The sequence below is a fragment of the Chiloscyllium plagiosum genome, unplaced genomic scaffold (assembly GCF_037043375.1).
Source record: "Chiloscyllium plagiosum isolate Xiang-an unplaced genomic scaffold, Cpla_swu_hap1 HiC_scaffold_10, whole genome shotgun sequence".
NCBI lineage: Eukaryota > Metazoa > Chordata > Chondrichthyes > Orectolobiformes > Hemiscylliidae > Chiloscyllium > Chiloscyllium plagiosum.
This window is the reverse complement of record NW_028270148.1, coordinates 61,624,719-61,645,093: the sequence shown is the minus strand read 5'-3', so window position 1 is coordinate 61,645,093 and position 20,375 is coordinate 61,624,719. Positions and strand designations below refer to the sequence as shown.

Sequence of the window (20,375 nt, the reverse complement as noted above, 5' to 3'; positions counted from 1 at the left end):
ATCCCAGGAACAGGCCCTTTGGCCCTCCAAGCCTGAGCCAATCCAAATGTACTGTCTAAACCTGTCAGTCAATTCCTAAGCATTTGTATTCCTCTGCTTCTCACCTATCCTGCATCTGTCCAGACGCATCTTAAATTAATCTACCGTGCCTGCCTCTACCACCTCTGCTGGTAATGCGTTCCAAACGTCCACCACCCTCTGTGTGAAGTACTTGCCGCGTGTATCCCCCTTAAACTTTCCACACCTCATGTTGAAAGCATGACCTCTTGCTTTTGAAATGAGTTGAAAGTTAGGTTCAGTTGAGAATAATTGTGTTGAATTCAGAAATAACGTTTAGTTTTGCTCCTGGCTGGAGTTTTTGTTTCTATTCGGATGAAACCAGTATTGCATTAGTTTGTGAAATTTCCAAAGTAGAAGAATTTGGGATAGAAATGTTTGTTAAAATTAGGAGCAAAAAAAGTATCCTAAAATTATTGCTCAGTCGATAAAGAGAATTGGAAAGAGTAAGTTAATTGGAGACTTGAATTTAGAGTGGAGTTTAATACTTCTGGCCACGAGTCTGCAGTGGCTAGTGTTAGAGGAATGCTTTTGGGAACGGAGAGCTGTGTCCACAGGGATTGGTGCTGGAACCTCTGTTCATGGTCAACAAAATGATTTGGGGGAAATATAGTTTGCAGATGATACAAAGATGGATGGAGTTGTGAATAGTGAGGGTTGTCAATGGATACAGTAGGGTATAGATCAGTTGGAGGCGTGGGCAGAAAAATGGCAGATGGAGTTTAATCCAGACAAATGTGAGATGATGCATTTTGGAAGGTCAAGGAAGGAAATTATGCAGTGAATGGCGGAGCCCTTAAGAGTATTAATATGCAGAGGGATCTGGGTGTGAGGGTCCACAGACTACTGAAGGTAGCAGCACGGGTAGATAAGCTAGTTTAAAAAAGGGTCTATGGTATGCATGTCTTCTTTGGAAGGGACATTGAGTGTAAGGATCGGAAAATTATGCTGCAGCTTTATGGAACTTTTAGTGAGGACACACTTGGAATATTGCGTACAGTTCTGGTTACCACACTACCAGAGGGATGTGGATGCTTTGGAGAGAGTACAGAAAATGTTTACCAGAACGTGGCCTGCATTGGGGGATTTTAGCTAAGGAAGGTTGGATAGACGGGGTTTGTTTTCACTGGAACACAGGAGGTTGAAGGGTAACCTGATAGAAGTCTATAAGATTGTGAATGACATGGATAGAGTGGAAAGTATGAGGCTTATTCCCAGGATGTAGGGATCAATTACTAATTCACAGGTTCAAGGTGCAGGGGTAGTTGGGAGGGGGTTGGGGTGGAGGAGAAGGTGGGAGGTAGTGAAGTTTAAGAGATGTGAGAGACATGTTTTCGCACAAAAGGTGGCGAGCGCCTGAAATATGTTGCCAGAGGAGGTGGTGGAAGCAGACACAATAGTAACATTCAAGAAGCACCTGGACGTAAGTGAAGACCGTTTTAGTATAGAAGGGCAAAATGTGTCAGCGCAGGCCTGGAGGCCCAAAGGGCCTATTCCTGTGTTGTATTGATCTTTGTTCTAAATAAAGTTTTAAGTTTTTAGTTTTAATTTTATTTAAGCTCTAAGTGTGTATCTAGAGCTTGGTTGGTTGGTTTGCTTCCTTTTGTGTGATAAATGTCTGTTTTGAAAGAATATCTGCAGCCTTGTAACCATTTCAGTGACTAAGTGTCACACTAACTCACTAAACCAAAAAAAAATTAAAGATAATGATCTATCTAGCAGTGTTTCGTTCTGCAATCTGACTTGTCCAGAAGTGCCATCAGTGAAGATCATAATAGCAGGTGGATCATAATTGCCACTCTGCTGCAGTATAAACATCTATATCTTAAGTGGTACATTAATGAATAGGCCAGCAATTTCAAATGTCTGTGTTGCTATTGATATGTAAGTCTTGTATGAATTTTTGTGCCAGTATGATGTGGGTAATACATCTCCAAAGGCTGTTTGAGCGTATCAAATACCTTATTCCTTTGGCTGTTTGCAGCAAGCAAAGTATTGTACATACTGAACCATTCTACCTTTGCAAAGATTCAACACTGGACAATAGCAGAATGGATTCTGCAATTGCACACTTGCTAAATATTGAAACAATGAAATATTATATATGCAATCACTTCCTAGATGTGCAGAGCATGACATTGAATTTAGGATTCAGTCTGGCTTGCAGCATGACATATCTGTACTGGAAATGGCATATAATGTCCAGGGCCTGATTCTTTGTACAGAAAGAACATGTACATTGTGTACCTGTTTCAGTGCAACAAAATAGATAAGACATTGATTCATTTCTCAGATCAGTATCTTGACAAGTCAGTCTATAAGATTCCCTTTTTGGGATTCTTGCGTGCTTGATGCAACTGCAATGCGCCAATTTCTGTGAACTGCCAGGAGTTATTTTAGCAAGTACCAGCTTTTATAGAATCACTTAACACTCTTTGCTATGCTTAGAGTGTGTCAAGTGAGGCTATCCGAACAAGGGAACCATCCTCCCTTTATACAGCATTTTACATCAGTCAGTCATGCAGGCAAGACACTCCCCCATAGTAGGAGAAAGTGAGGACTGCAGATGCTGGAGATCAGAGCTTAAAAATGCTGCTGGAAAAGCGCAGCAGGTCAGGCAGCATCCAAGGAACAGGAGAATCGCCATTTTGGGCATAAGCCTGAAGAAGGGCTTATGCCCGAAACGTCGATTCTCCTGTTCCTTGGATGCTGCCTGACCTGCTGCGCTTTTCCAGCAACACATTTTTAAACTCCCCCACAGTCACATGTCACCCAAAAGCAATGTGTGATCAGACCATCCCTCAAAACAGTGATTAAATTATTTCTCAAAACAGTGTGTGATTAGGTTATTCCTTGAACTGTAGCATTTGCAGAGTATGATTAGATTGTCACATCCTGCCTGTAAGACAGAAACCCCCTTCTGGAACATCCAATTTCTTATAAATCAGCAAATTAACCCTTTAATATCTCCAGTCAATCTGCTTTGTTTAAAATTCAAGCAACTCTTGACAGCTAACTATTTGTCATTAACAGGTGCATTCTTCATGGCAACAACTCTCCCAATTGTAATCCACTTAACAAGTTGCCTCTTTGCTGTCATACCACATCAATGTTGTTTTCCCTAAGCTTTGGTTTTCCTTACAAATTGTCCGGATGAGTGCTAGATAAAAAGCTTTGACACAATGTGCCCTTTTTCAGCAATACTGAATATTCAGCTTTATATTGATTAGCCAGTTAACAATAAAATTTTAGCAAATCATTATTGTCAGATGTTTCATCATTGTTTTATAAAATTGATGTTAAATATCTTAGGAATGATAAAATCTAAAGTAAATGTAGAAACTAATGGATTAGCTGAGTAACAGGATGTAATTGTCAAAAAAGGGAGCTCTAAGGCTATGATTTCAGTTTTTGCAGTTTTTTGTTTGAATGCTTTGAGGATATGAAGGGACTCCAACTGTTATCAAAATTGGAGTGAAGCTAATTTGGTTTTATTTGTTAAGTGGGAGATCCAAGCTTGTTTGAACATAGTTAGAGAAGCATGCTAATTGTCTGATCTGCGGTTACGTTCTAGCAGCTAGTATTCGCAGGCAAAACATTGGACAACTTGTTGCACTAATGTTTCAAAACTCATTTGTCTAGGGCAGCAGATATGATTTTGTAATAATTGACCTGATTTAAATAGTTGAAAGATTGATGCCATAAATAGGAATCAAGAACTCTAACAAAGATGTAATTCTATTATATCGTAAAAACTGAGCTGGTATTCTCAGGAGTAAATTTAGTTTAAAATCCATAATTGGCCGTTTTAATTTTTAAATTTATACAATTAAATATACTGAAATTGATTTTAAGTATTAACTCTTATGTCAAATTTAAAACTATTTTACATGTATTCATTCTGGGATGATTCTGGAATTAGCATTCTGTAAAGATTTAATTGCAATTCATTCCAGTTATTTGGTAGATATGTCACCACATATGTTCAACTCCTATAGTTAAGGAGTAGTCTACTCCATGTTTTGGACTAATAAGGAATTGATGCTTTTCATTTGCATTAGTTGAAAATTACTGATGAGATTTGAAGTATTGAGAGTTGAGGTTTAAAATGCTGCTGCTGGGACATTGATGCATTTTCCCTGACCAAATCTGAGATTGCTGCATAGGTTTCGTATGTCTTCAGGTGTGTTCTTATAAACCCAAGTCATTGATTTTAAAAGCAACTGATATACTCTGTTGTGATTTGCTTTGGATTCTTAATAGTGTCTTGATAAGAATCTAAGAACTAGGAGCAAACATAGGCCACCTGGCACTTCAAGCCTGGTCTGCCATTCAATATGATCATAGCTGACTTTTCATGGACTCAGTTCCACTTATTTGTGCTCTCAGCGTATCCCTTAATTCCTTTATTGTACAAAAAGGTGTCTGTCTTAGCTTTAAAAACGTTTACTGAAGTAGCGTCAACTACTTCACTGGGCAGGGAATTCCATAGATTTACAACCCTCTGGGTGAAGAAGTTCCTTCTCAATTTAGTCCTAAATCTGCTCCCTCTAATCTTGAGGCAATGTCGTCTTGTCCTAGTTTCACCTGCCAGTGGAAACATCCTTTCTACTTCTATCTTATCTATTCCCTTCATAATCGTATATGTTTCTATAAGATCCCTCCTTATTCTTTTGAATTCCATAGGCAGCACGGTGGCACAGTGGTTAGCACTGCTGCCTCACAGCGCCAGAGACCCGGGTTCAATTCCCGCCTCAGGAGACTGACTGTGGAGTTTGCACGTTCTCCCCGTGTCTGCGTGGGTTTCCTCCGGGTGCTCCGGTTTCCTCCCATCATCCAAAGATGTGCAGGGTCAGGTGAATTGGCCATACTAAATTGCCCGTAGTGTTAGGTAAGGGGTAAATGTAGGGGTATGGGTGGGTTTCGCTTCGGCGGGTCGGTGTGGACTTGTTGGGCCGAAGGGCCTGTTTCCACACTGTAATCTAATCTAAACATAATCCCAATCTACTCAGTCTGTCCTTATAACCCAACCCCCTCAACACCGGAATCCACCTAGTGAACCTCCTCTGCACCCCCTCCAGTGCCTGTACATCCTTTCTCAAGAAAGGAGACCAAAAACTTCAGGTGTGGCCTCACCAGCACCCTGTATAGTTGCACCATAACCTCCCTGCTTTTAAATGCAATCCCTTTAGCAATGAAGGACAAAATACAATTTGCCTTCCTATTTACTTGTATCTGCAGACCAACCTTCATGATTCATGCACAAGGATCCCCAGGTCCCTCTGCATAGCAGCATGCTGCAACTTTTTACCATTCACGTGGTAATCCTTTTTAATATTACTCCAACCAAAATGGATGACTTTGCCTTTATTATCATTGTATTCCATTTGCCAGATCTTTGCCAACTCACTGAAAGTATGTGTTCCTCTGTAAAGTTTCACAGTCCTCTGCACAGTTTGCTCTGCTATCATCTTCGTCTCATCTGCAAACTTTGACACACTGCACGTGAGCCCCCAACTCCAAATCATTTATATAAGTTGTGAATAATTGCAGTCCCAACACCGATCCCTGAGGCACACCACTAGTCATTGTTTGCTAGCCAGAATAGCACTCCTTTATCCCCACTCTTTGCTTCCTGTAAGGCAACCAATCGTCCAACTATGCTAATACTTTACCCAAAATGCCATGCATCTTTATCTTATGCAGCAGCCTCTTGTGCGGCACTTTGTTGAAGGTCTTTTGGAAATCTAGGTACACCACATGCACTGGGTCCTTGTTGTCCACCTTGCTTGTAATGTCATTGTAGAATTCTTAAAGATTTGTTAAGCATTAACCCGTGCTTTATCTGCCCAATGAGACAAGTTTTATCGAGATGCCTTGCTATTTCTAAATGGAGAGTATGAAGGCAGGTAAGGGGAACCTAAGTTCAGGAATGGAGGAACCTCAGCTTTAGACTTTGTCTAGCAGGTATGAGCTGTTTGCTCAGTGTGGATGAGGGAAAGGGGTGCAGGGAGGATGAGCCAGCTGACCACGGCACCATGGTGCATAAGGCCATTTGGGGGGGTGAGCAAAAAAACAAGTGGCAGTTATACGGGATTCTATAGTTAGGAGGATAGTATCGTTTGCAAGCTGGATCAGGAGTCCTGCATGGTGTTGCCTGCCTGGTGCCAGGATGCAGGATATCTCTGACTGGCTTAAAAGGATATTTGAGAAAGAGGGGGGAGGATTCAGTTGTTGTAGTCCACGTTGGTACAAACAGCATAGGCAAGGCTAGGAAGGAGGACCTGTTTGGAGATTATTGAGCACTAGGAACAAAACTAAGGAACAGGTTCTTGAGGGTCATAATCTCCAGATTATTGCCCAAGCCATGTGCGAACTGGCTTAGGGATATAAAAATTAGGAAAGTAATCACAGTGGCAGCATGATGCAGCTGCTTAAAATAGCATCTAGATTTCTTATTATTGACAAAGTTTTGAAGTGAGGCATTTTATGCTGAAAGGAGGCAGACGAGGTTGGGAATGTCTATTGGAAAGGCTGGACCATGCCAGCTCCTATTCTTCTGAGATTGATCTGAAGTGAAATTTCAGATCCTGAGTGTTTAAAACTGACCTAATACTAAAGGAATTAATTCTTTTTAAATCTGATTATTTAGTGACAGCTTTTATTGTCTGGCAATAGTGACCTTTGTTCAATTATTACTCTGTTCTTTGCCTCATCTTTGTTACAATTTTAATTTATTATGCCTGCTGGCTGTTTTGGATAAGTACAAACAGGTCAACTTTGACAAATCTGTTATGTCAAATCTTTTAAAATTCCTTGTGCCTATCTGCTTCTAAGGTTTAAGTAATTTACTACCTTTAGCATATAGTTAAATTGAAGGCTGTTCTCACTGAAGATAGCCTTTTGTACTCGTATTTACTATGTTTAATCTTAAATGATTGTCCCAATATGCTACATACAGGTTAAATCATTATTCCTGCTGAAGCGTGGAAGTCTTCCATTTAGATCAGATTGGCATTGTGGAATGTAATTTTTACCCAATTTACGATCAGTATTCAATTTACCCCGAGCTCAATTTGATACTGTGTGTTCTTTTGTTTACCAAGACAATGGTTATAATCTTGAATTCTTCCCTCTATTGTTAGTAGCTAGTTGAGTGCTTGCCTGAAATAGTTCTTCTTGGTTTTACTTTTATGGATTAGACAACTAATTTTTGGGGGACTTATTAGTTTTTAAAAAGTCTTCTATAAATGTTGCTCAGTGCAATTCAAAATGCATGCTTTGAGTTGTATTTCAATTCATGTTCCTTTTATTAGTTTTCAGTGCTGATGTGGCTGCTCACTTATGTTGGTGCCTTGTTTAATGGACTGTCCCTGCTGATAATAGGTAAGTGCAAATAAAGACATTCGATTGCAATTTATATTCCTCTTATTTGCACTGACTTGTAGCTTCTGTTTTTGAAATGCTTACATGATGGGTACATGTATGTTAAAAATACATGACTGGCAATTGACTCAGTTCTATTTATTTACTGAGAGCTTGCTCTGTAAGTCTGGGTTGCATCTGCTTGAGCCACACATTTAAGTATTTTGTTTAGTTAGTCATGCATATCTCCTTTCAAAGATGCATTCTTAACATCCTGCTGAAATCTCAAGATATGGTCATTTTGGTATTGAAGCTGACTTTGAAGAATGCTCCCAGAATGAAAGGTGAAATAATTTAAAAATGCAGTATTTTGATAGGAACCTGATTTTGTGCATTTTCATAATAAAACTACCTAAACTGCCTCAAGGAGATCTGTAGAGGGGGGTTTCACACTGAGGATATACAAGGGCAGATGGCCAGAAAGTTTAAAAAGTTGTAATTTTAAGGGCATTTTAAAGGAGAAAGGAGGAGAAGTCTATGGTGCGCAAGCAAGAGCTGAGAGTGGACGGAGGCAAAGGCATGACTACCAGTGGTTGTGTAATTAAAATCATTGCTCAACGTCACAAGTAGATGAGTTTAAATCTTTGAAGGGTGTGGAGTGAAAGTACAAAGATAGGAAGGGGCAAGGCAATGGAGGAATTTTAAATCAAAGGTAAGAATTTTAAAATCAAAGCATTGCTTCACCAGGAGCCCATGTAGACCAGTAAACACAAGGGTGATGGTTTAATGAAATTTGGTATGTATAAAGGCAAAGGCAGCAGAGACTTGGATGATTTCAAATTTATAGAAGTGATTTCTTAAAATTTATTTGAATGCTAAACGATCAACTTAAGGGATTGCATGATAAAGTTTCAAGTTTAAGACTTTTACGGCACCAAACTAAACTTTAATATTGACTAAACTCCGTATAAACTAACAAATGACAGTCCATTCCAGCTGCTCCTTCCTTTGTCTTCAATGTGAGAACATTTTGCAACTTGAGCCAGTAAGTCTCAAATCTGGGTCCCAGTCTCCATGGTATCCAAGCTAGGCAAGTTGATTGTCCAACAGGGCTCATAGCAGGTCAGACTCATTTCATTCTTCAGTTGTACCTTGAGTTAAAGAGATCATTCAAGATGTAATTTTCTTTTTTTTTTAAAAAAGCTTTTCTAATCGACCTGTTCAGAGATGTTATTGGCACACCTCTGAGCAGGTGAGACTTGAAACTGGGTCTAAAAATTTCAGTGAAACAAGGATTGAGACTGACTGACGGCTCTTGAAATCATGGCTGCATTTGAGTGAGTGTGGCCTTAATTTGAAGATAAATGGGATTCAAGGTAAAATTCTTCACGGCTGCAGTCTGTGGCTAAACAAGTTAAATATAGCATCAGATTGAAAGCATACAGTTACAGTTCAGAAGATGTAGAAGCAAAAGTAGAGTATTTGCTCCATTGTTCAGTGAGATCATGGCTGATTTTTATATTCCTCAACTCCACTTTCCTAACTTGGCTCATAATGCTTGATTCACTTCCTGATTAAAAGTCTCTCATCTTTGAATGAGATGGCCTCTGTGATAAAGATTCCACATATTTCTCCTCGCCACTGTCCTAACTAGATAGTTCACTTATGTTGTCTGGTCCTAGACTCTCCTACAAGGCAAAACAACTTCTTAACATCAACCCTGTCGAGGCCCCTAAGAATCTTTAAAAGCAAAATACTGCAGGTGCTGGAGATCTGAAATAAGAACTCCAAGTTCTGGAGAAACTCTGTCAGCATCGGTTGTCTTGTGTTTCAATATGATCGCCCCTCATTCTTCTAAACTCTTTTCAATCTTACTTTGTAACAAAATCCTTTTATGTCTGGGATCAACCTAGTGAAGTTTCTCTGACCTGCCTCCAATGCTAGTATCTTGCCAGGAGTAAGGGACTGAACCTGTTCACAATATTCTAGATGTGGTCCAACTAGTAGCTTGGATTGTCTTAGCAAGACTTTTCAATTTTTATTTTCCATTCACCTTGAAATAAATGCCAACACTACACTTTCCTATTATCTGCTGAACTTGTATGCTAGCTTTTTGTGATGTGTATATACACCTCAAATCCTCCTGCAGATTTCTGCAAATGTCACCTGTTTAAATAATATTCGGCTCCTCTACGCCTCCTGGCAAAGTGCACAACGTCACATTTTTTCACATTGTTTCATCTTGTCAAATCTTTGTCCACTCACTCAATCTGTCTTTTATTTTCTGCAGATTATCAACCTCATTACTTGCCTTCACTTACTTTTGTCATCTGAAAACTTGGCAATAATGTATTTATTTCCCACAACCAAGTCATTAATATGTGTATTATAAATGATTGTGGCCCTAGCATTGATCCCACTGCTTACAGGTTGCCATTCTGAAAATGGCCCCTTATTCCAACTCTCTTCTACTGTAGCCAATTGTCTATCCATGCTAATACACTACTCCGAACACCATGAACTCTATCTTAAGTAATCTTATGTACAGTACCTTATGAAATGCTTTTGAAATCAAAATTTTACATCTATGGGTTCTTCTTTATCCTGCTTGTTATCTCCGCAAAGAGTTGTAATAAATTTTGTTAGGCATGATTGCCCCTTCATGAGCCGTGCTGACTGTCTGATTATATTATGATTATAGTCTCAAGGACAGATGTTAATCAAACCGACCTACAGTTGATTGTTTCTTGTTTTTTGACTAAAGCTGTTACATTGGCAGTTTTCCAATCCTCTTAAGATCTTAGGATTCTTGGAAACTTGCTGCCAGTGCATCCACAGTCGCTGTAGCTGCTTCCTTTAATATTCTGAGATGCAACCCATCGAATGCAAGGGACTATTGTGATATTTTAAATTGGCAACAATCTTCAGAGTGCCCAACATGTCTGGATTGAGGCTTATGTTCTCACTTTCTTCTCTCTAAATTATTATTCTAATATATACATATTCGTGTATAGGTGGTGGATCTCCTGTATGTCTACCCCTATTTTTCCCAAAACATCTTGTATTTTCCGTATATCTCGTATAGGTTGACTCTAGTTCTTCACACTTGCAGATCAAAATTTGAGTCAGTGCCTGCCTGTTGTGCTCAGCTCCGGCTTTCAAGTCTGCTGGTCGTAGTGCTCTGTTCTGGGTCTTCTAGTCCACCAGTCGTCGTGCTTTGCTCCAGGTTTTTAGAATTACTGTAATGGAATGACCGTACAGGGCAACCACCATATCCGCGGAGTCACTTTTCACAGTTTGTTATCTGCGGCTTGCTGCAGCCTGAAGATTATAGGGGACCAGGAGGCTGCCGGAAAGGGACGTTTCCCATTTAAGTGAATGGGTTCGCACCTATCCACGGTTTTGGGCCTCCACTGTAGGTCTTGGAAGGTATCCCCATGGGTATGCGCGGGACTTCTGTACCATTCTACTGTAGCAGGCAGAATAGAGACAGTTATTTTACAGATAAATATTCAATAATGGCCATAATTCTTTTTCCTTTCATTATTATTTTATATAAAGATTTGGCTCTTTGTCCATTTTTTGACTCATACCAAGCATGAATTTCATCCTCTTGAAAACAATACCTTCAAAATTTGACCTATCCGCAAGTATATAAGGTATATCTTTTCAATAAGCTATCTGGATAGTTTGTGCATCTAAATTATGCTACATTTTTAGGGCAGAAGTTACTGTGAATCAGAACGAGTTGATTATTTTGTTATAGGAGTAAGAAATGTTTTCTGAATCATTTAGTTTTTAATATTTTTACATTTTTTTTTCCTGTAGCTCTGGTAGCAGTTTTCAGCATTCCTGTGGTTTATGAAAGACACCAGGTAAGTTATAATTTGAGCTGTATTTTGTGCATCTCCCCCTCTTCCCTCCCTTTACTACCACCCCTCTCCCCACCCTCCTGCACAATAAGAATGAATTGGCAATTGAATTTGTAGGTATGCAATACTGGTGTCCTGATACTTTGTGTGGATAGCTTTTCTTTATAATTCTTATTCACTTGTGGGATGTGGCGATCACACTTATTGCCCTTCCATAGTTGTCCTTAGAAGGTGATGCTGGCTACTTGAACCAACAAGACAGATGTGGAAGCATTTCTTCACTTGAGTGGTCAATCTATGGAATTCACTACCACAAAAGCTGTGGAGGCAGTGACACTGAGTTTATTCAAGAAAGAGATTGTTAGATTTTTGGAGATTAAAATACATCCTGGGGCCTGGAAAGAATGTAGGAATATGGAGTTGAGTTAAAGGATCAGCCGCAATCTTATTGAATGGCAGACCTAGCTCAAAGGACCCAAAAGGCATAGTCTTCCTCCTAGTCTCTGTAAGTATCTTTTCACTTATCAATTAAAAATCACATTCAGCTAGTCATTTTTGATAGAGTGGGAATTGTCATAGTTAGCTGGTTTTTGGTTCAAGAATGACATATACTCAAGGTTTATGAGTCTGCTATGGGTCTTCATGTAACTGAGCAGGCAATCTCTTAGCTCATTGGTCTTTGAGCAAATGTGGCAAGCCATTCCATGAGTAAGAAAATCTGGAATGGCAAGGCTCGCATTCTTTTCTTTCCTCTGTCACCACTGTGCCTCACCATTAAAACATTCTGATTTAATCTGATCCAACTTGATGGACAGATTATCATTCTGAACAATTATCATAACCTCCCAGTCATTAATGTCAATGTGGCAATGTGTGTTTGTACCCTTTTCTTATACCATTTGAGAGTTGAGAACAGAAACTGTATTTGGAGACATTTTTCAACCATCTGTTGCCACAGTTGCATCCAGCATAATTGATCTTTTTTATAGGCCATTTTGCCTGAATGCTTGCGGAACTGGCATCTAGTAGAACTCCAGCATTTGTTTGGTCCTCCCACTGAATCTGAATGAGAGAGCAGGCGTTTGCTGATGGAATTTCTGTTACGTGTTGCTGATGCACGATTAAGATCCATCCTTAGTAAAGGAGTAAGATAATGACTGCTCTGTTTACAAGGACTTTTGTTGACTTGCCGATGTTTTTGTTATCAAACATTCACTGCTATAGCTTGTAAAATGCTGAACTGGCACATCTGATCATCAGCACACTTTGAAATTATGACCTGTACTATAAGGTCTGGGGATTAGTTGGTTATAGCAAGAGTCCCGATACCAACCCATGGGGATCTCCACTATAGACATTTCTTTAAAGTGAAAAAAATAACAAATAGAACCAATCTGACGCAAGATTGGGATGCAGACAGATTAACCTCACCTTTAATTTGGTGGGAACGTTGCTGGAGAAGGTACTGAGGGGTAGCATCTATTTTATATTTTAAAAAGAATGGGCCTATCCGTGATAGGCAACATGGTTTTGTGCAGGGGGGATCGTGCCTTACCAACCTAATAGAATTCATTGAGGAGTCAATCAAGTTGATAGATGAAGGAAGGGCTGTTGATGCCATATACATGGATTGTAGTAAGGGGTTTGATAAACTTCCCCATGATAAACTAATAGAGAAAGTGAAGTCACATGGTGTGCAGGGTGTTCTAGCTAGTTGGATAAGAATTGTTTGAGCAACAGGAGACAGTAGTATTTGAAGGGAGTTTTTGAACTGGAGAAAGGTGACCAGTGGTGTTCCATAGGGGTTAGTACTGGGGTCACTGTTATTTGTGATATACATAAATGATTTGAAAGAGGGCATTTGCTGTTGGGAAAAGGTAATGAACTGAGAGATCTGGGAGTGCAGGTGCATTGTACCCTGAAAGTTGCTGCACAGGTGGATAGAGTGGTCAAGAAGGAATATGGTATGCTTGCTTTCATCGGACAGGGCATTGAGTATAAGAGCTGGCAGGTCATGTTAAAATTGAACACGGCGTTGGTTCGGCTGCATTTAGAATACTGTGTACAGTTCTGGTCACCACATTACCAAAAGGATGTGGATGCTTTGGAGAGGGTGCAGAGAAGGATATTGCCTCGTATGGAATGTGCTAGCTATGAAGAAAGGTTGAGTAGGTTAGGTTTGTTTTCATTAGAAAAAAGGAGATTAAGGGGGGACCTGATTGAGGTCTACAAAATCATGAAGAGTATAGACAGGATAGATAGAGATAAAGTTTTTCCCAGGGTGAAGGATTCAATAACGAGAGGTCACACTTTCAAGGTGAGAGGTGAAAAGTTTAAGGGGGATACACATGGCAAGTACTTTACACAGAGAGTGGTGGGTGTCTGCAGCGCGTTGCCAACAGAGGTAGTAGAGGCAGGCATGGTAGATTCACTTAAGGGGCGTCTGGACAGATGCATGAGTAGGTGGGGAGCAGAGGGCTACAGATGCTTAGGAATTGGGCAACGAGTTTAGACAGTGGATTTGGATCAGCTCAGGCTTGGAGGGCCAAAGGGCCTGTTCCTGGGCTGCAAATTTTCTTTGTTCCTTAATGCATTGTCTGAGCTGAGATGTCACCTTTTGTTATAAAATCAAGATATCTTAAAAGAAGTTCTGGGATTTACATATTACTGAACCAAATCCTGCAACCCATTCTAAAAGATGAAAGACTTAACAGCAATCTAGGTTTCTTCAATATTTTGTTTCAGTTGCATGAAACTGCAATCTTTTTTGCTATAAATTGTGGTCTTATGGTCTAATTGTCCACGAACACCTGATAAAGGAGCAGTGCTCTGGAAGCTAGTGCTTCCAAAGAAACCTATTGGACTGATCTTTAACTTTGTCCAGCCCAGTTGTTTTTAGATTAGATTACTTAGTGTGGAAACAGGCCCTTCGGCCCAACAAGTCCACACCGACCCACCAAAGCGCACCCACCCAGACCCATTTCCCTATGTTTACCCCTGCACCTAACACTACGGGCAATTTAGCATGGCCAGTTCACCTGACCTGCACACTTTTGGATTTTGGGAGGAAACCGGAGCATCCAGAGGAAACACGGGGAGAATGTGCAAACTCCACACAGACAGTCGCCTGAGGCGGGAATTGAACCTGGGTCTCTGGCGCTGTGAGGCAGCAGTGCTAACCACTGTGCCGCCCAGTTACTGGCTCCTCCACATCATTTACTTAAATCCATACAACTTATCCCAAGCTTTCAATTTTAAACTTTTCAAGTATCTGAGCTGCCTCCTTTCTCACGATGACTAGCATGCTATCATCTTCCTTGATAAAGACAATGCATTAGTCCTTAATCAGCCCCAGAACTTTTGCTACCCTTTCTTTGATTATATGCCTTTGGAAGATTTAGAATTCCTTTTGTATCAGTTGTCAGCCTCTCTTCCTACTTTGTTTTCTGAATTTTCAATTCCCCCGTGAACTATTTATTTTCACTTTGTTTCTCTCTTGATGAGCATGTTTTCTTATTCGTCTTGATCTTTCTCTCTTTTGTCATCCAGGTAGCTCTGAATTTATTTGCCGTACCTTTCCACTTCATGGGAATCAAACTTACCTGTCCCCAAAACACACACCTCCGAAGACAGTACATCATTTCAGATACTGTTTTGCCTGCCAACCTTTGATTCTTGCCATCTGGGCAGAATCCATTCTTAGCCATTAAAATTGATTTTTATCCCCAGATAAACATTTTATTCTGGTTTGTTCCCTGTTTCCACAATTAACCTAAGCTTTATGATACAATGATTAATGAGGTTTATGAGGCTGGGAAAGTAGAGAGGGGCTTCATTGTTTTGTGCTATTACCACCGTAATGGAGAGGCAGGATAGACTGGGAAAACTTGCATTGGAGCATAGGAGGTTGGGGGGTGACTGTAGAGGTTTATAAAGTTATGAGGGGTATAGATAAGGTCAGTGGCAGGTGTCTTTTCCCTCAGTAGGGATTTCAGGACTGGCAGCATATTTTAAAGGTGAGAGGAGAAAGATTTTAAAAATGATGCAAAGGGCATTTTTTTTTGTTAACATAATGGTTTGTCTGTGGAATGAACTTTCAGTGGAAGTTGCAACATTTGAGATGTCTCCATTTTCATGTTGAATTAATTGCATTAAGTGGTACAGGTAATTTGTTTCAACAAAAACCTACTTTGTAACCTAAATGACTTCTGAGAACTCTTGCACCATTTTCCCAGCATACTCCTGGTCGCTATTGACGGACGTTTCCATTGATAAACCGTGAAGATGAGACTGGAGCTAAAACTTTTCTCCGGTCTTCCAAAGTAATGGTTGTGAACTTTGAATTCAGAGGGAATTGTTTTGCCCCAAATACAAGAAGCAGTTCTACAATTCAATTTCATCAGGTTGTTGCAATATATGCACTCATTTACATACAAGAAAGCTTTTCATGGCTAGTTCTTGCACATGAATGACTGACTTTTTTTTCCCCCCCAGGCCTCTAACATTTAAAGTGGTCCATACTTTCCATCATTATTGTGTATTGCTGGTCTTGAGGAAGGCTGGGATTTGCTGGACCTATTTAATCTAATGTGAGGCCTCTCATAGAATGATCTTAAATATATGAATGCCCCTTTAACTGTCTTTTTTATTTCTTTAGACTCAAATTGATCATTACATAGGGATAGCAAGTAAGCAGATTAGAGATATCACTGCTAAGTAAGTATCCAAAAAATAGTGACATGTTTTAAACGTGGTAACTATGCAGTGTAACATTTTATTGCAAGTGGAAGTTTGTGTCTCAATTTATGATGCATGTTCTTAACTGTTGAATTTAGCTGACATGCCTTCAGAAAATGCAATTTGTAAAGCTCTGATGCTACGTTGTTCTTGAACACTAGAAAATACTTCTGCATTTTTGCAGTCATCCTTAAAGTTTGGTCATGCTCCTAAGGGAAATCAGTAAACACCATTTCTCAGATTTTGATGTTAGCTAAACTGTAAATAAAACTGTATTTTGGCATATTAACAATTCCATAACTTAGTTTCTTACTGTGTGCCTTGCATAATTCTAAAAGGTGTCAATATACCAGGTGTTGGAAGTTACTTGAAATAATTCTGGAAAGAAAATCATTTCCAGAACTTTCTTTCTGTTTACTTGAGATATGGTATTGATGTTGAGCTGTACAGTTACTAGGCTTGCACATTTTAAAATTCATGGTGTGGTTCCTATGCCCTTACTGTATTCATAATTTTTCCATCCTGAAAACCTTTTTTTAAAGCGTTCATTTGTGTACACAGCTTGATTTGGAATACTTCTCTGGTTTGTTACACCATGAAAGAAATTGGCATCTTATTTATTGAAGTTCTTATCTGTTTTTGTTGTTTAGATTGATTCAGACCAGTTCGTAAGCGGTTGAGAGTTCTGCTCATTCCTTTTTTAAAAAAAAGTTACTGTTTTAATTAATGGCATTGATTGTCCTTTGGTTTGTAATGTTTGTCATGTTGAATTAATTGCGTTGCTCATTGGACGTTTTTCCAAAATTCCTTGAGTTAATTTGTGTTGATCTTTGTAAATTTCTGTAATGCTTTGCTGGTGTCACATTGAAAAATGTCTTTCTGGTCAGCAGCTATAGTGAATTTGGTAAGTTTACTTTGGTGTTGCAGGTAGATAAGAATGAATTGGACCCAGCAAACGCTGAGTGCCAGATCATATGTTAAAGCTTCTGTCAGATTATGAAATAAATTTTCAGTTTAATGTACCCACTGATACTATTGAACTATCATTTGTTTGAGGCATGTTATAGAGTTGACTGCTTGAATATTATTTGTAAATTTAGCCTAATTAATTAGGATTGATACTCTCCTCTGGTTCTGTCATCCTTGCTCCATATAGTTTCCTGAACCATCCTTTAATACTTATTGGTTTGTTCCTGGCCTATCATGCCAATTATTAATTTTAAATTTTATATTTTATGGAGAGATATGAAGTCAAACTGTTTGCGGTTTTTCAATGTGTGATTTCTCTTAGCTATATGGTTGCCTTGGTAGGCTTCATTTTAACTAGTTTTGTTCAGGTCGTAGCATTTTCAGTTTGATGTTTGTTGTGAACTCTAAGAAATTTATGAAATGTATTCATTTATGGGTGAGGACCTCTTTGGCGAGACCAGCATTCATTGTCCATCCATAATTGTTTAGATGTGGCAGTTAAGAGTTGACCATATCTTTGAGAGTCTGGAGTCACATGTAGGCCAAATCAGACTAGGATGGCTGCTATCCTTTTGTAAAGGATGTTGGTGATTTATGACACTGAGAGTTGTTAGCATGGTATACATTAGGACATTAGCTTTTACTGATTTAAAATTTCAACATCTGCCACTGTGGGATTTGAACCCATGTCCCCATAATATTAACTTGAATTCTGGATTACTAGTCCAGTGGCATGACTACTAGCCCTGCTGCCTTATTAAGAGTATTGCAAAAGGTTCATATTACCTGCATGGAATTCAAAATGTTATCCTGATTTCTATACTCCAGGCTTTCCGTGATCAGACTTAATTCCAAAATGCCCACAGTTTTAAACAATTACAACTTTTATTTTTAATTTTTTTCCGATTTATGCATGAAAAACCATTAAAGCCATTCCTAAGTGCATCTATTGTGTGTAATCTTTGACTAAATGTTAATGTTTTGCCATAAAATGTTACTTCACTGCTGTGCTATAGTTACTGCCTACTAGAGAATGTATATGCCGTTACCTTAAAATTGTGAAACTGGCTAATGAAATGATATAGGCTAGTAAAAGTATATAATGTTTTAAATGTGTAACATGACAAATTTGTGAATTTATTTGAATTTATATCAATTTGTATCTTCTCATTCTAGGATTCAAACGAAAATTCCTGGACTGAAGAAGAAGACTGAGTAATGGAGCTTGTCCTGTGCTTCATAGCATGTTTTCTGCTGGGCTGTCACTTGGATTATCACAGGGAGGATTGGAAAGAACAAAATAGCCTTGGAACTGCAGTGTAATTTGCAAGTCTTTTCCATTTTGGTAGTAACAAAGTGTTTAACTGTAGTCTATTTCGTATTACATTATATCACATGCTAACATGTAGGAAGTTTGAATTCAGTTTATTTATGTCATTTGGTACAGAGAACACTGGTTTGTATTAAAGATTTGAGAAACTATACATTGCACGTGTCGGGATAGTGTCTTATTATGTGAAAACAAATCATGGTGCAGTTGGAGCTTTTGGTATTCCCTGCCCCCTCCCCAGTTTGCACACTGTTTGTAGGATCTATGCTGTGAGGTTGGTGCAAATTTCTAACTCCATGTGATCAAAATATTTACTGTTCCATTGTAGTGAAATTTGAGGTCTTGCTTTTCTGACTAAAACCTGTCGCTGTATTAAGATTTTACTGTTTTAACAATTACCCAGTTAGTGTTTCACTAAGCTAGCAAGTTGACTTGAGCAGCTCCACAGTGCTTGTTATTTCAGAGGTAACTGAATTTTAAAGATGGATCCACAGCACTGAACCATACACTAAGATATATATGCCATAAAATCTCAGCATAAATGTTCAATTCATCAGATTTTCATCTGTTTAGCCAGAAATGTATGAGCACATCTATAGCAAAATTTTAACTGTACTTTTGATTATTTGTGGACTGTATCTAATGCTATGAATAAATGTAACTTGGAAATTGCAAACATTGTTTGCGCACATCTGAGAGTGGACATTACATTGTAAACGAATTGGGCTCAGGCCTTTGGGGAATGCATTGTGAAATAAAAATGAGAATGAATTAAGCTTACAAGCAACATGGATTTTGTGTGTAGACCATACATATGTAGGTTAGCTTAATATAAAATTATCCATGTACAAAATTTGTATATTTTATATAGAGGTCTTTGTCAAAGTAATTTGAAATTTAATGGTCTGTAAAGGCCCTGTAGTTTTTGAAATGTTTATAGAATCATAGAATGATTGCAGCACAGAAAGAGGCATGTCAAATCCACAGCCACTCTGCAAGAGCAATTTAACTAGGCCTACATACTGACCCTAATAATAATAAAGGGCAAGTGTAGTCCATATTGTCTCTTGAACCTGTTTCACTATTCGGGTTGATCATAGCTGATATCTGGCTTCAACTGCTCTTTTCTAATCGGTCCCATATCCCTTGATTCCTGAGAAACCAAAAAAGATGTCTGTCACAGCCTTAAGTATATACAATGGAGTTTTGACAGCCAAATGGGTTACATAATGCCAACATTTCTGAACACTTCAGTGAAGTGATACTTACACTCAGTCCTGGTGATTTGTTGGAATTTAGTCCCTGGTACTTCTCCTCCAGTACTTTTTCCTTGATTGTTAATTGTCCTAATTTCCTTCCCTTTAGTTAGTGTCTATTTCTGGTTTGAATCTTATTTTAGAGTCATATTCATAGAGATATGCAGCACAGAAACAGACCCTTCGGTCAAACTTGTCCACGCTGACCAGATATCCCAACCCAATCTAGTTCCACCTGCCAGCACCCAACCCATTTACCTTTTAAATCCTTCCTATTCATATACCCATCCAGATGCATTTTAAATGCTGCAATTGTACTAGCCTCCACCACTTCCTCTGGCAGCACATTCCACACATTCAACTCTGTGTGAAAACATTGCCCCTTAGGTCTCTTTTATATCTTGCCCCTCTCATCTTAAACTTATGCCCTCTAGTTCTGGACTCTCCCACCCAGGGAAAAGACCCTATCGATTTACCCTATCCATGTTCCTCATGATTTTATAAATAAACTTCTATAAGGTCACCCCTCAGCCTCTGATGTTCCAGTCTATTCAACCTCTCCCTATAGCTCAAATCCTCTAACCCTGGCAATATCCTTGTAAATCTTTTCTGAACCCTTTCAGGTTTTATAACATCCTTCCAATAGGAAAGAGACCAGAATTGCACAATATTCCAAAAGTGGCCTAACAATGTCCTGTACAGTCATAACATGACCTCCCAACTCCTGTACTCATACTCTGACCAATAAAGGAAAGAATACCAAATGCTGCCTTCACTATCCTATCTACC

At 39.0% G+C, this 20,375-nt stretch overlaps 1 protein-coding gene across 2 annotated transcripts in view; it reads left to right on the top strand.

Moving 5' to 3' along the window:
- Positions 1-19,113, top strand: part of LOC122552874 (uncharacterized) — a 101,291-nt gene extending 82,178 nt beyond the window's left edge. For both annotated transcript variants that reach the window (XM_043695969.2, XM_043695970.2), the window contains 4 exons: positions 7,374-7,443; positions 11,251-11,297; positions 15,952-16,010; positions 18,177-19,113. In XM_043695969.2, coding sequence (XP_043551904.2) covers positions 7,374-7,443; positions 11,251-11,297; positions 15,952-16,010; positions 18,177-18,219 — 219 coding nt within the window. In that variant the 3' untranslated portion in view covers positions 18,220-19,113. The remainder of the gene's footprint in view (positions 1-7,373; positions 7,444-11,250; positions 11,298-15,951; positions 16,011-18,176) is intronic.
- Positions 19,114-20,375: the final 1,262 nt, after the last annotated feature.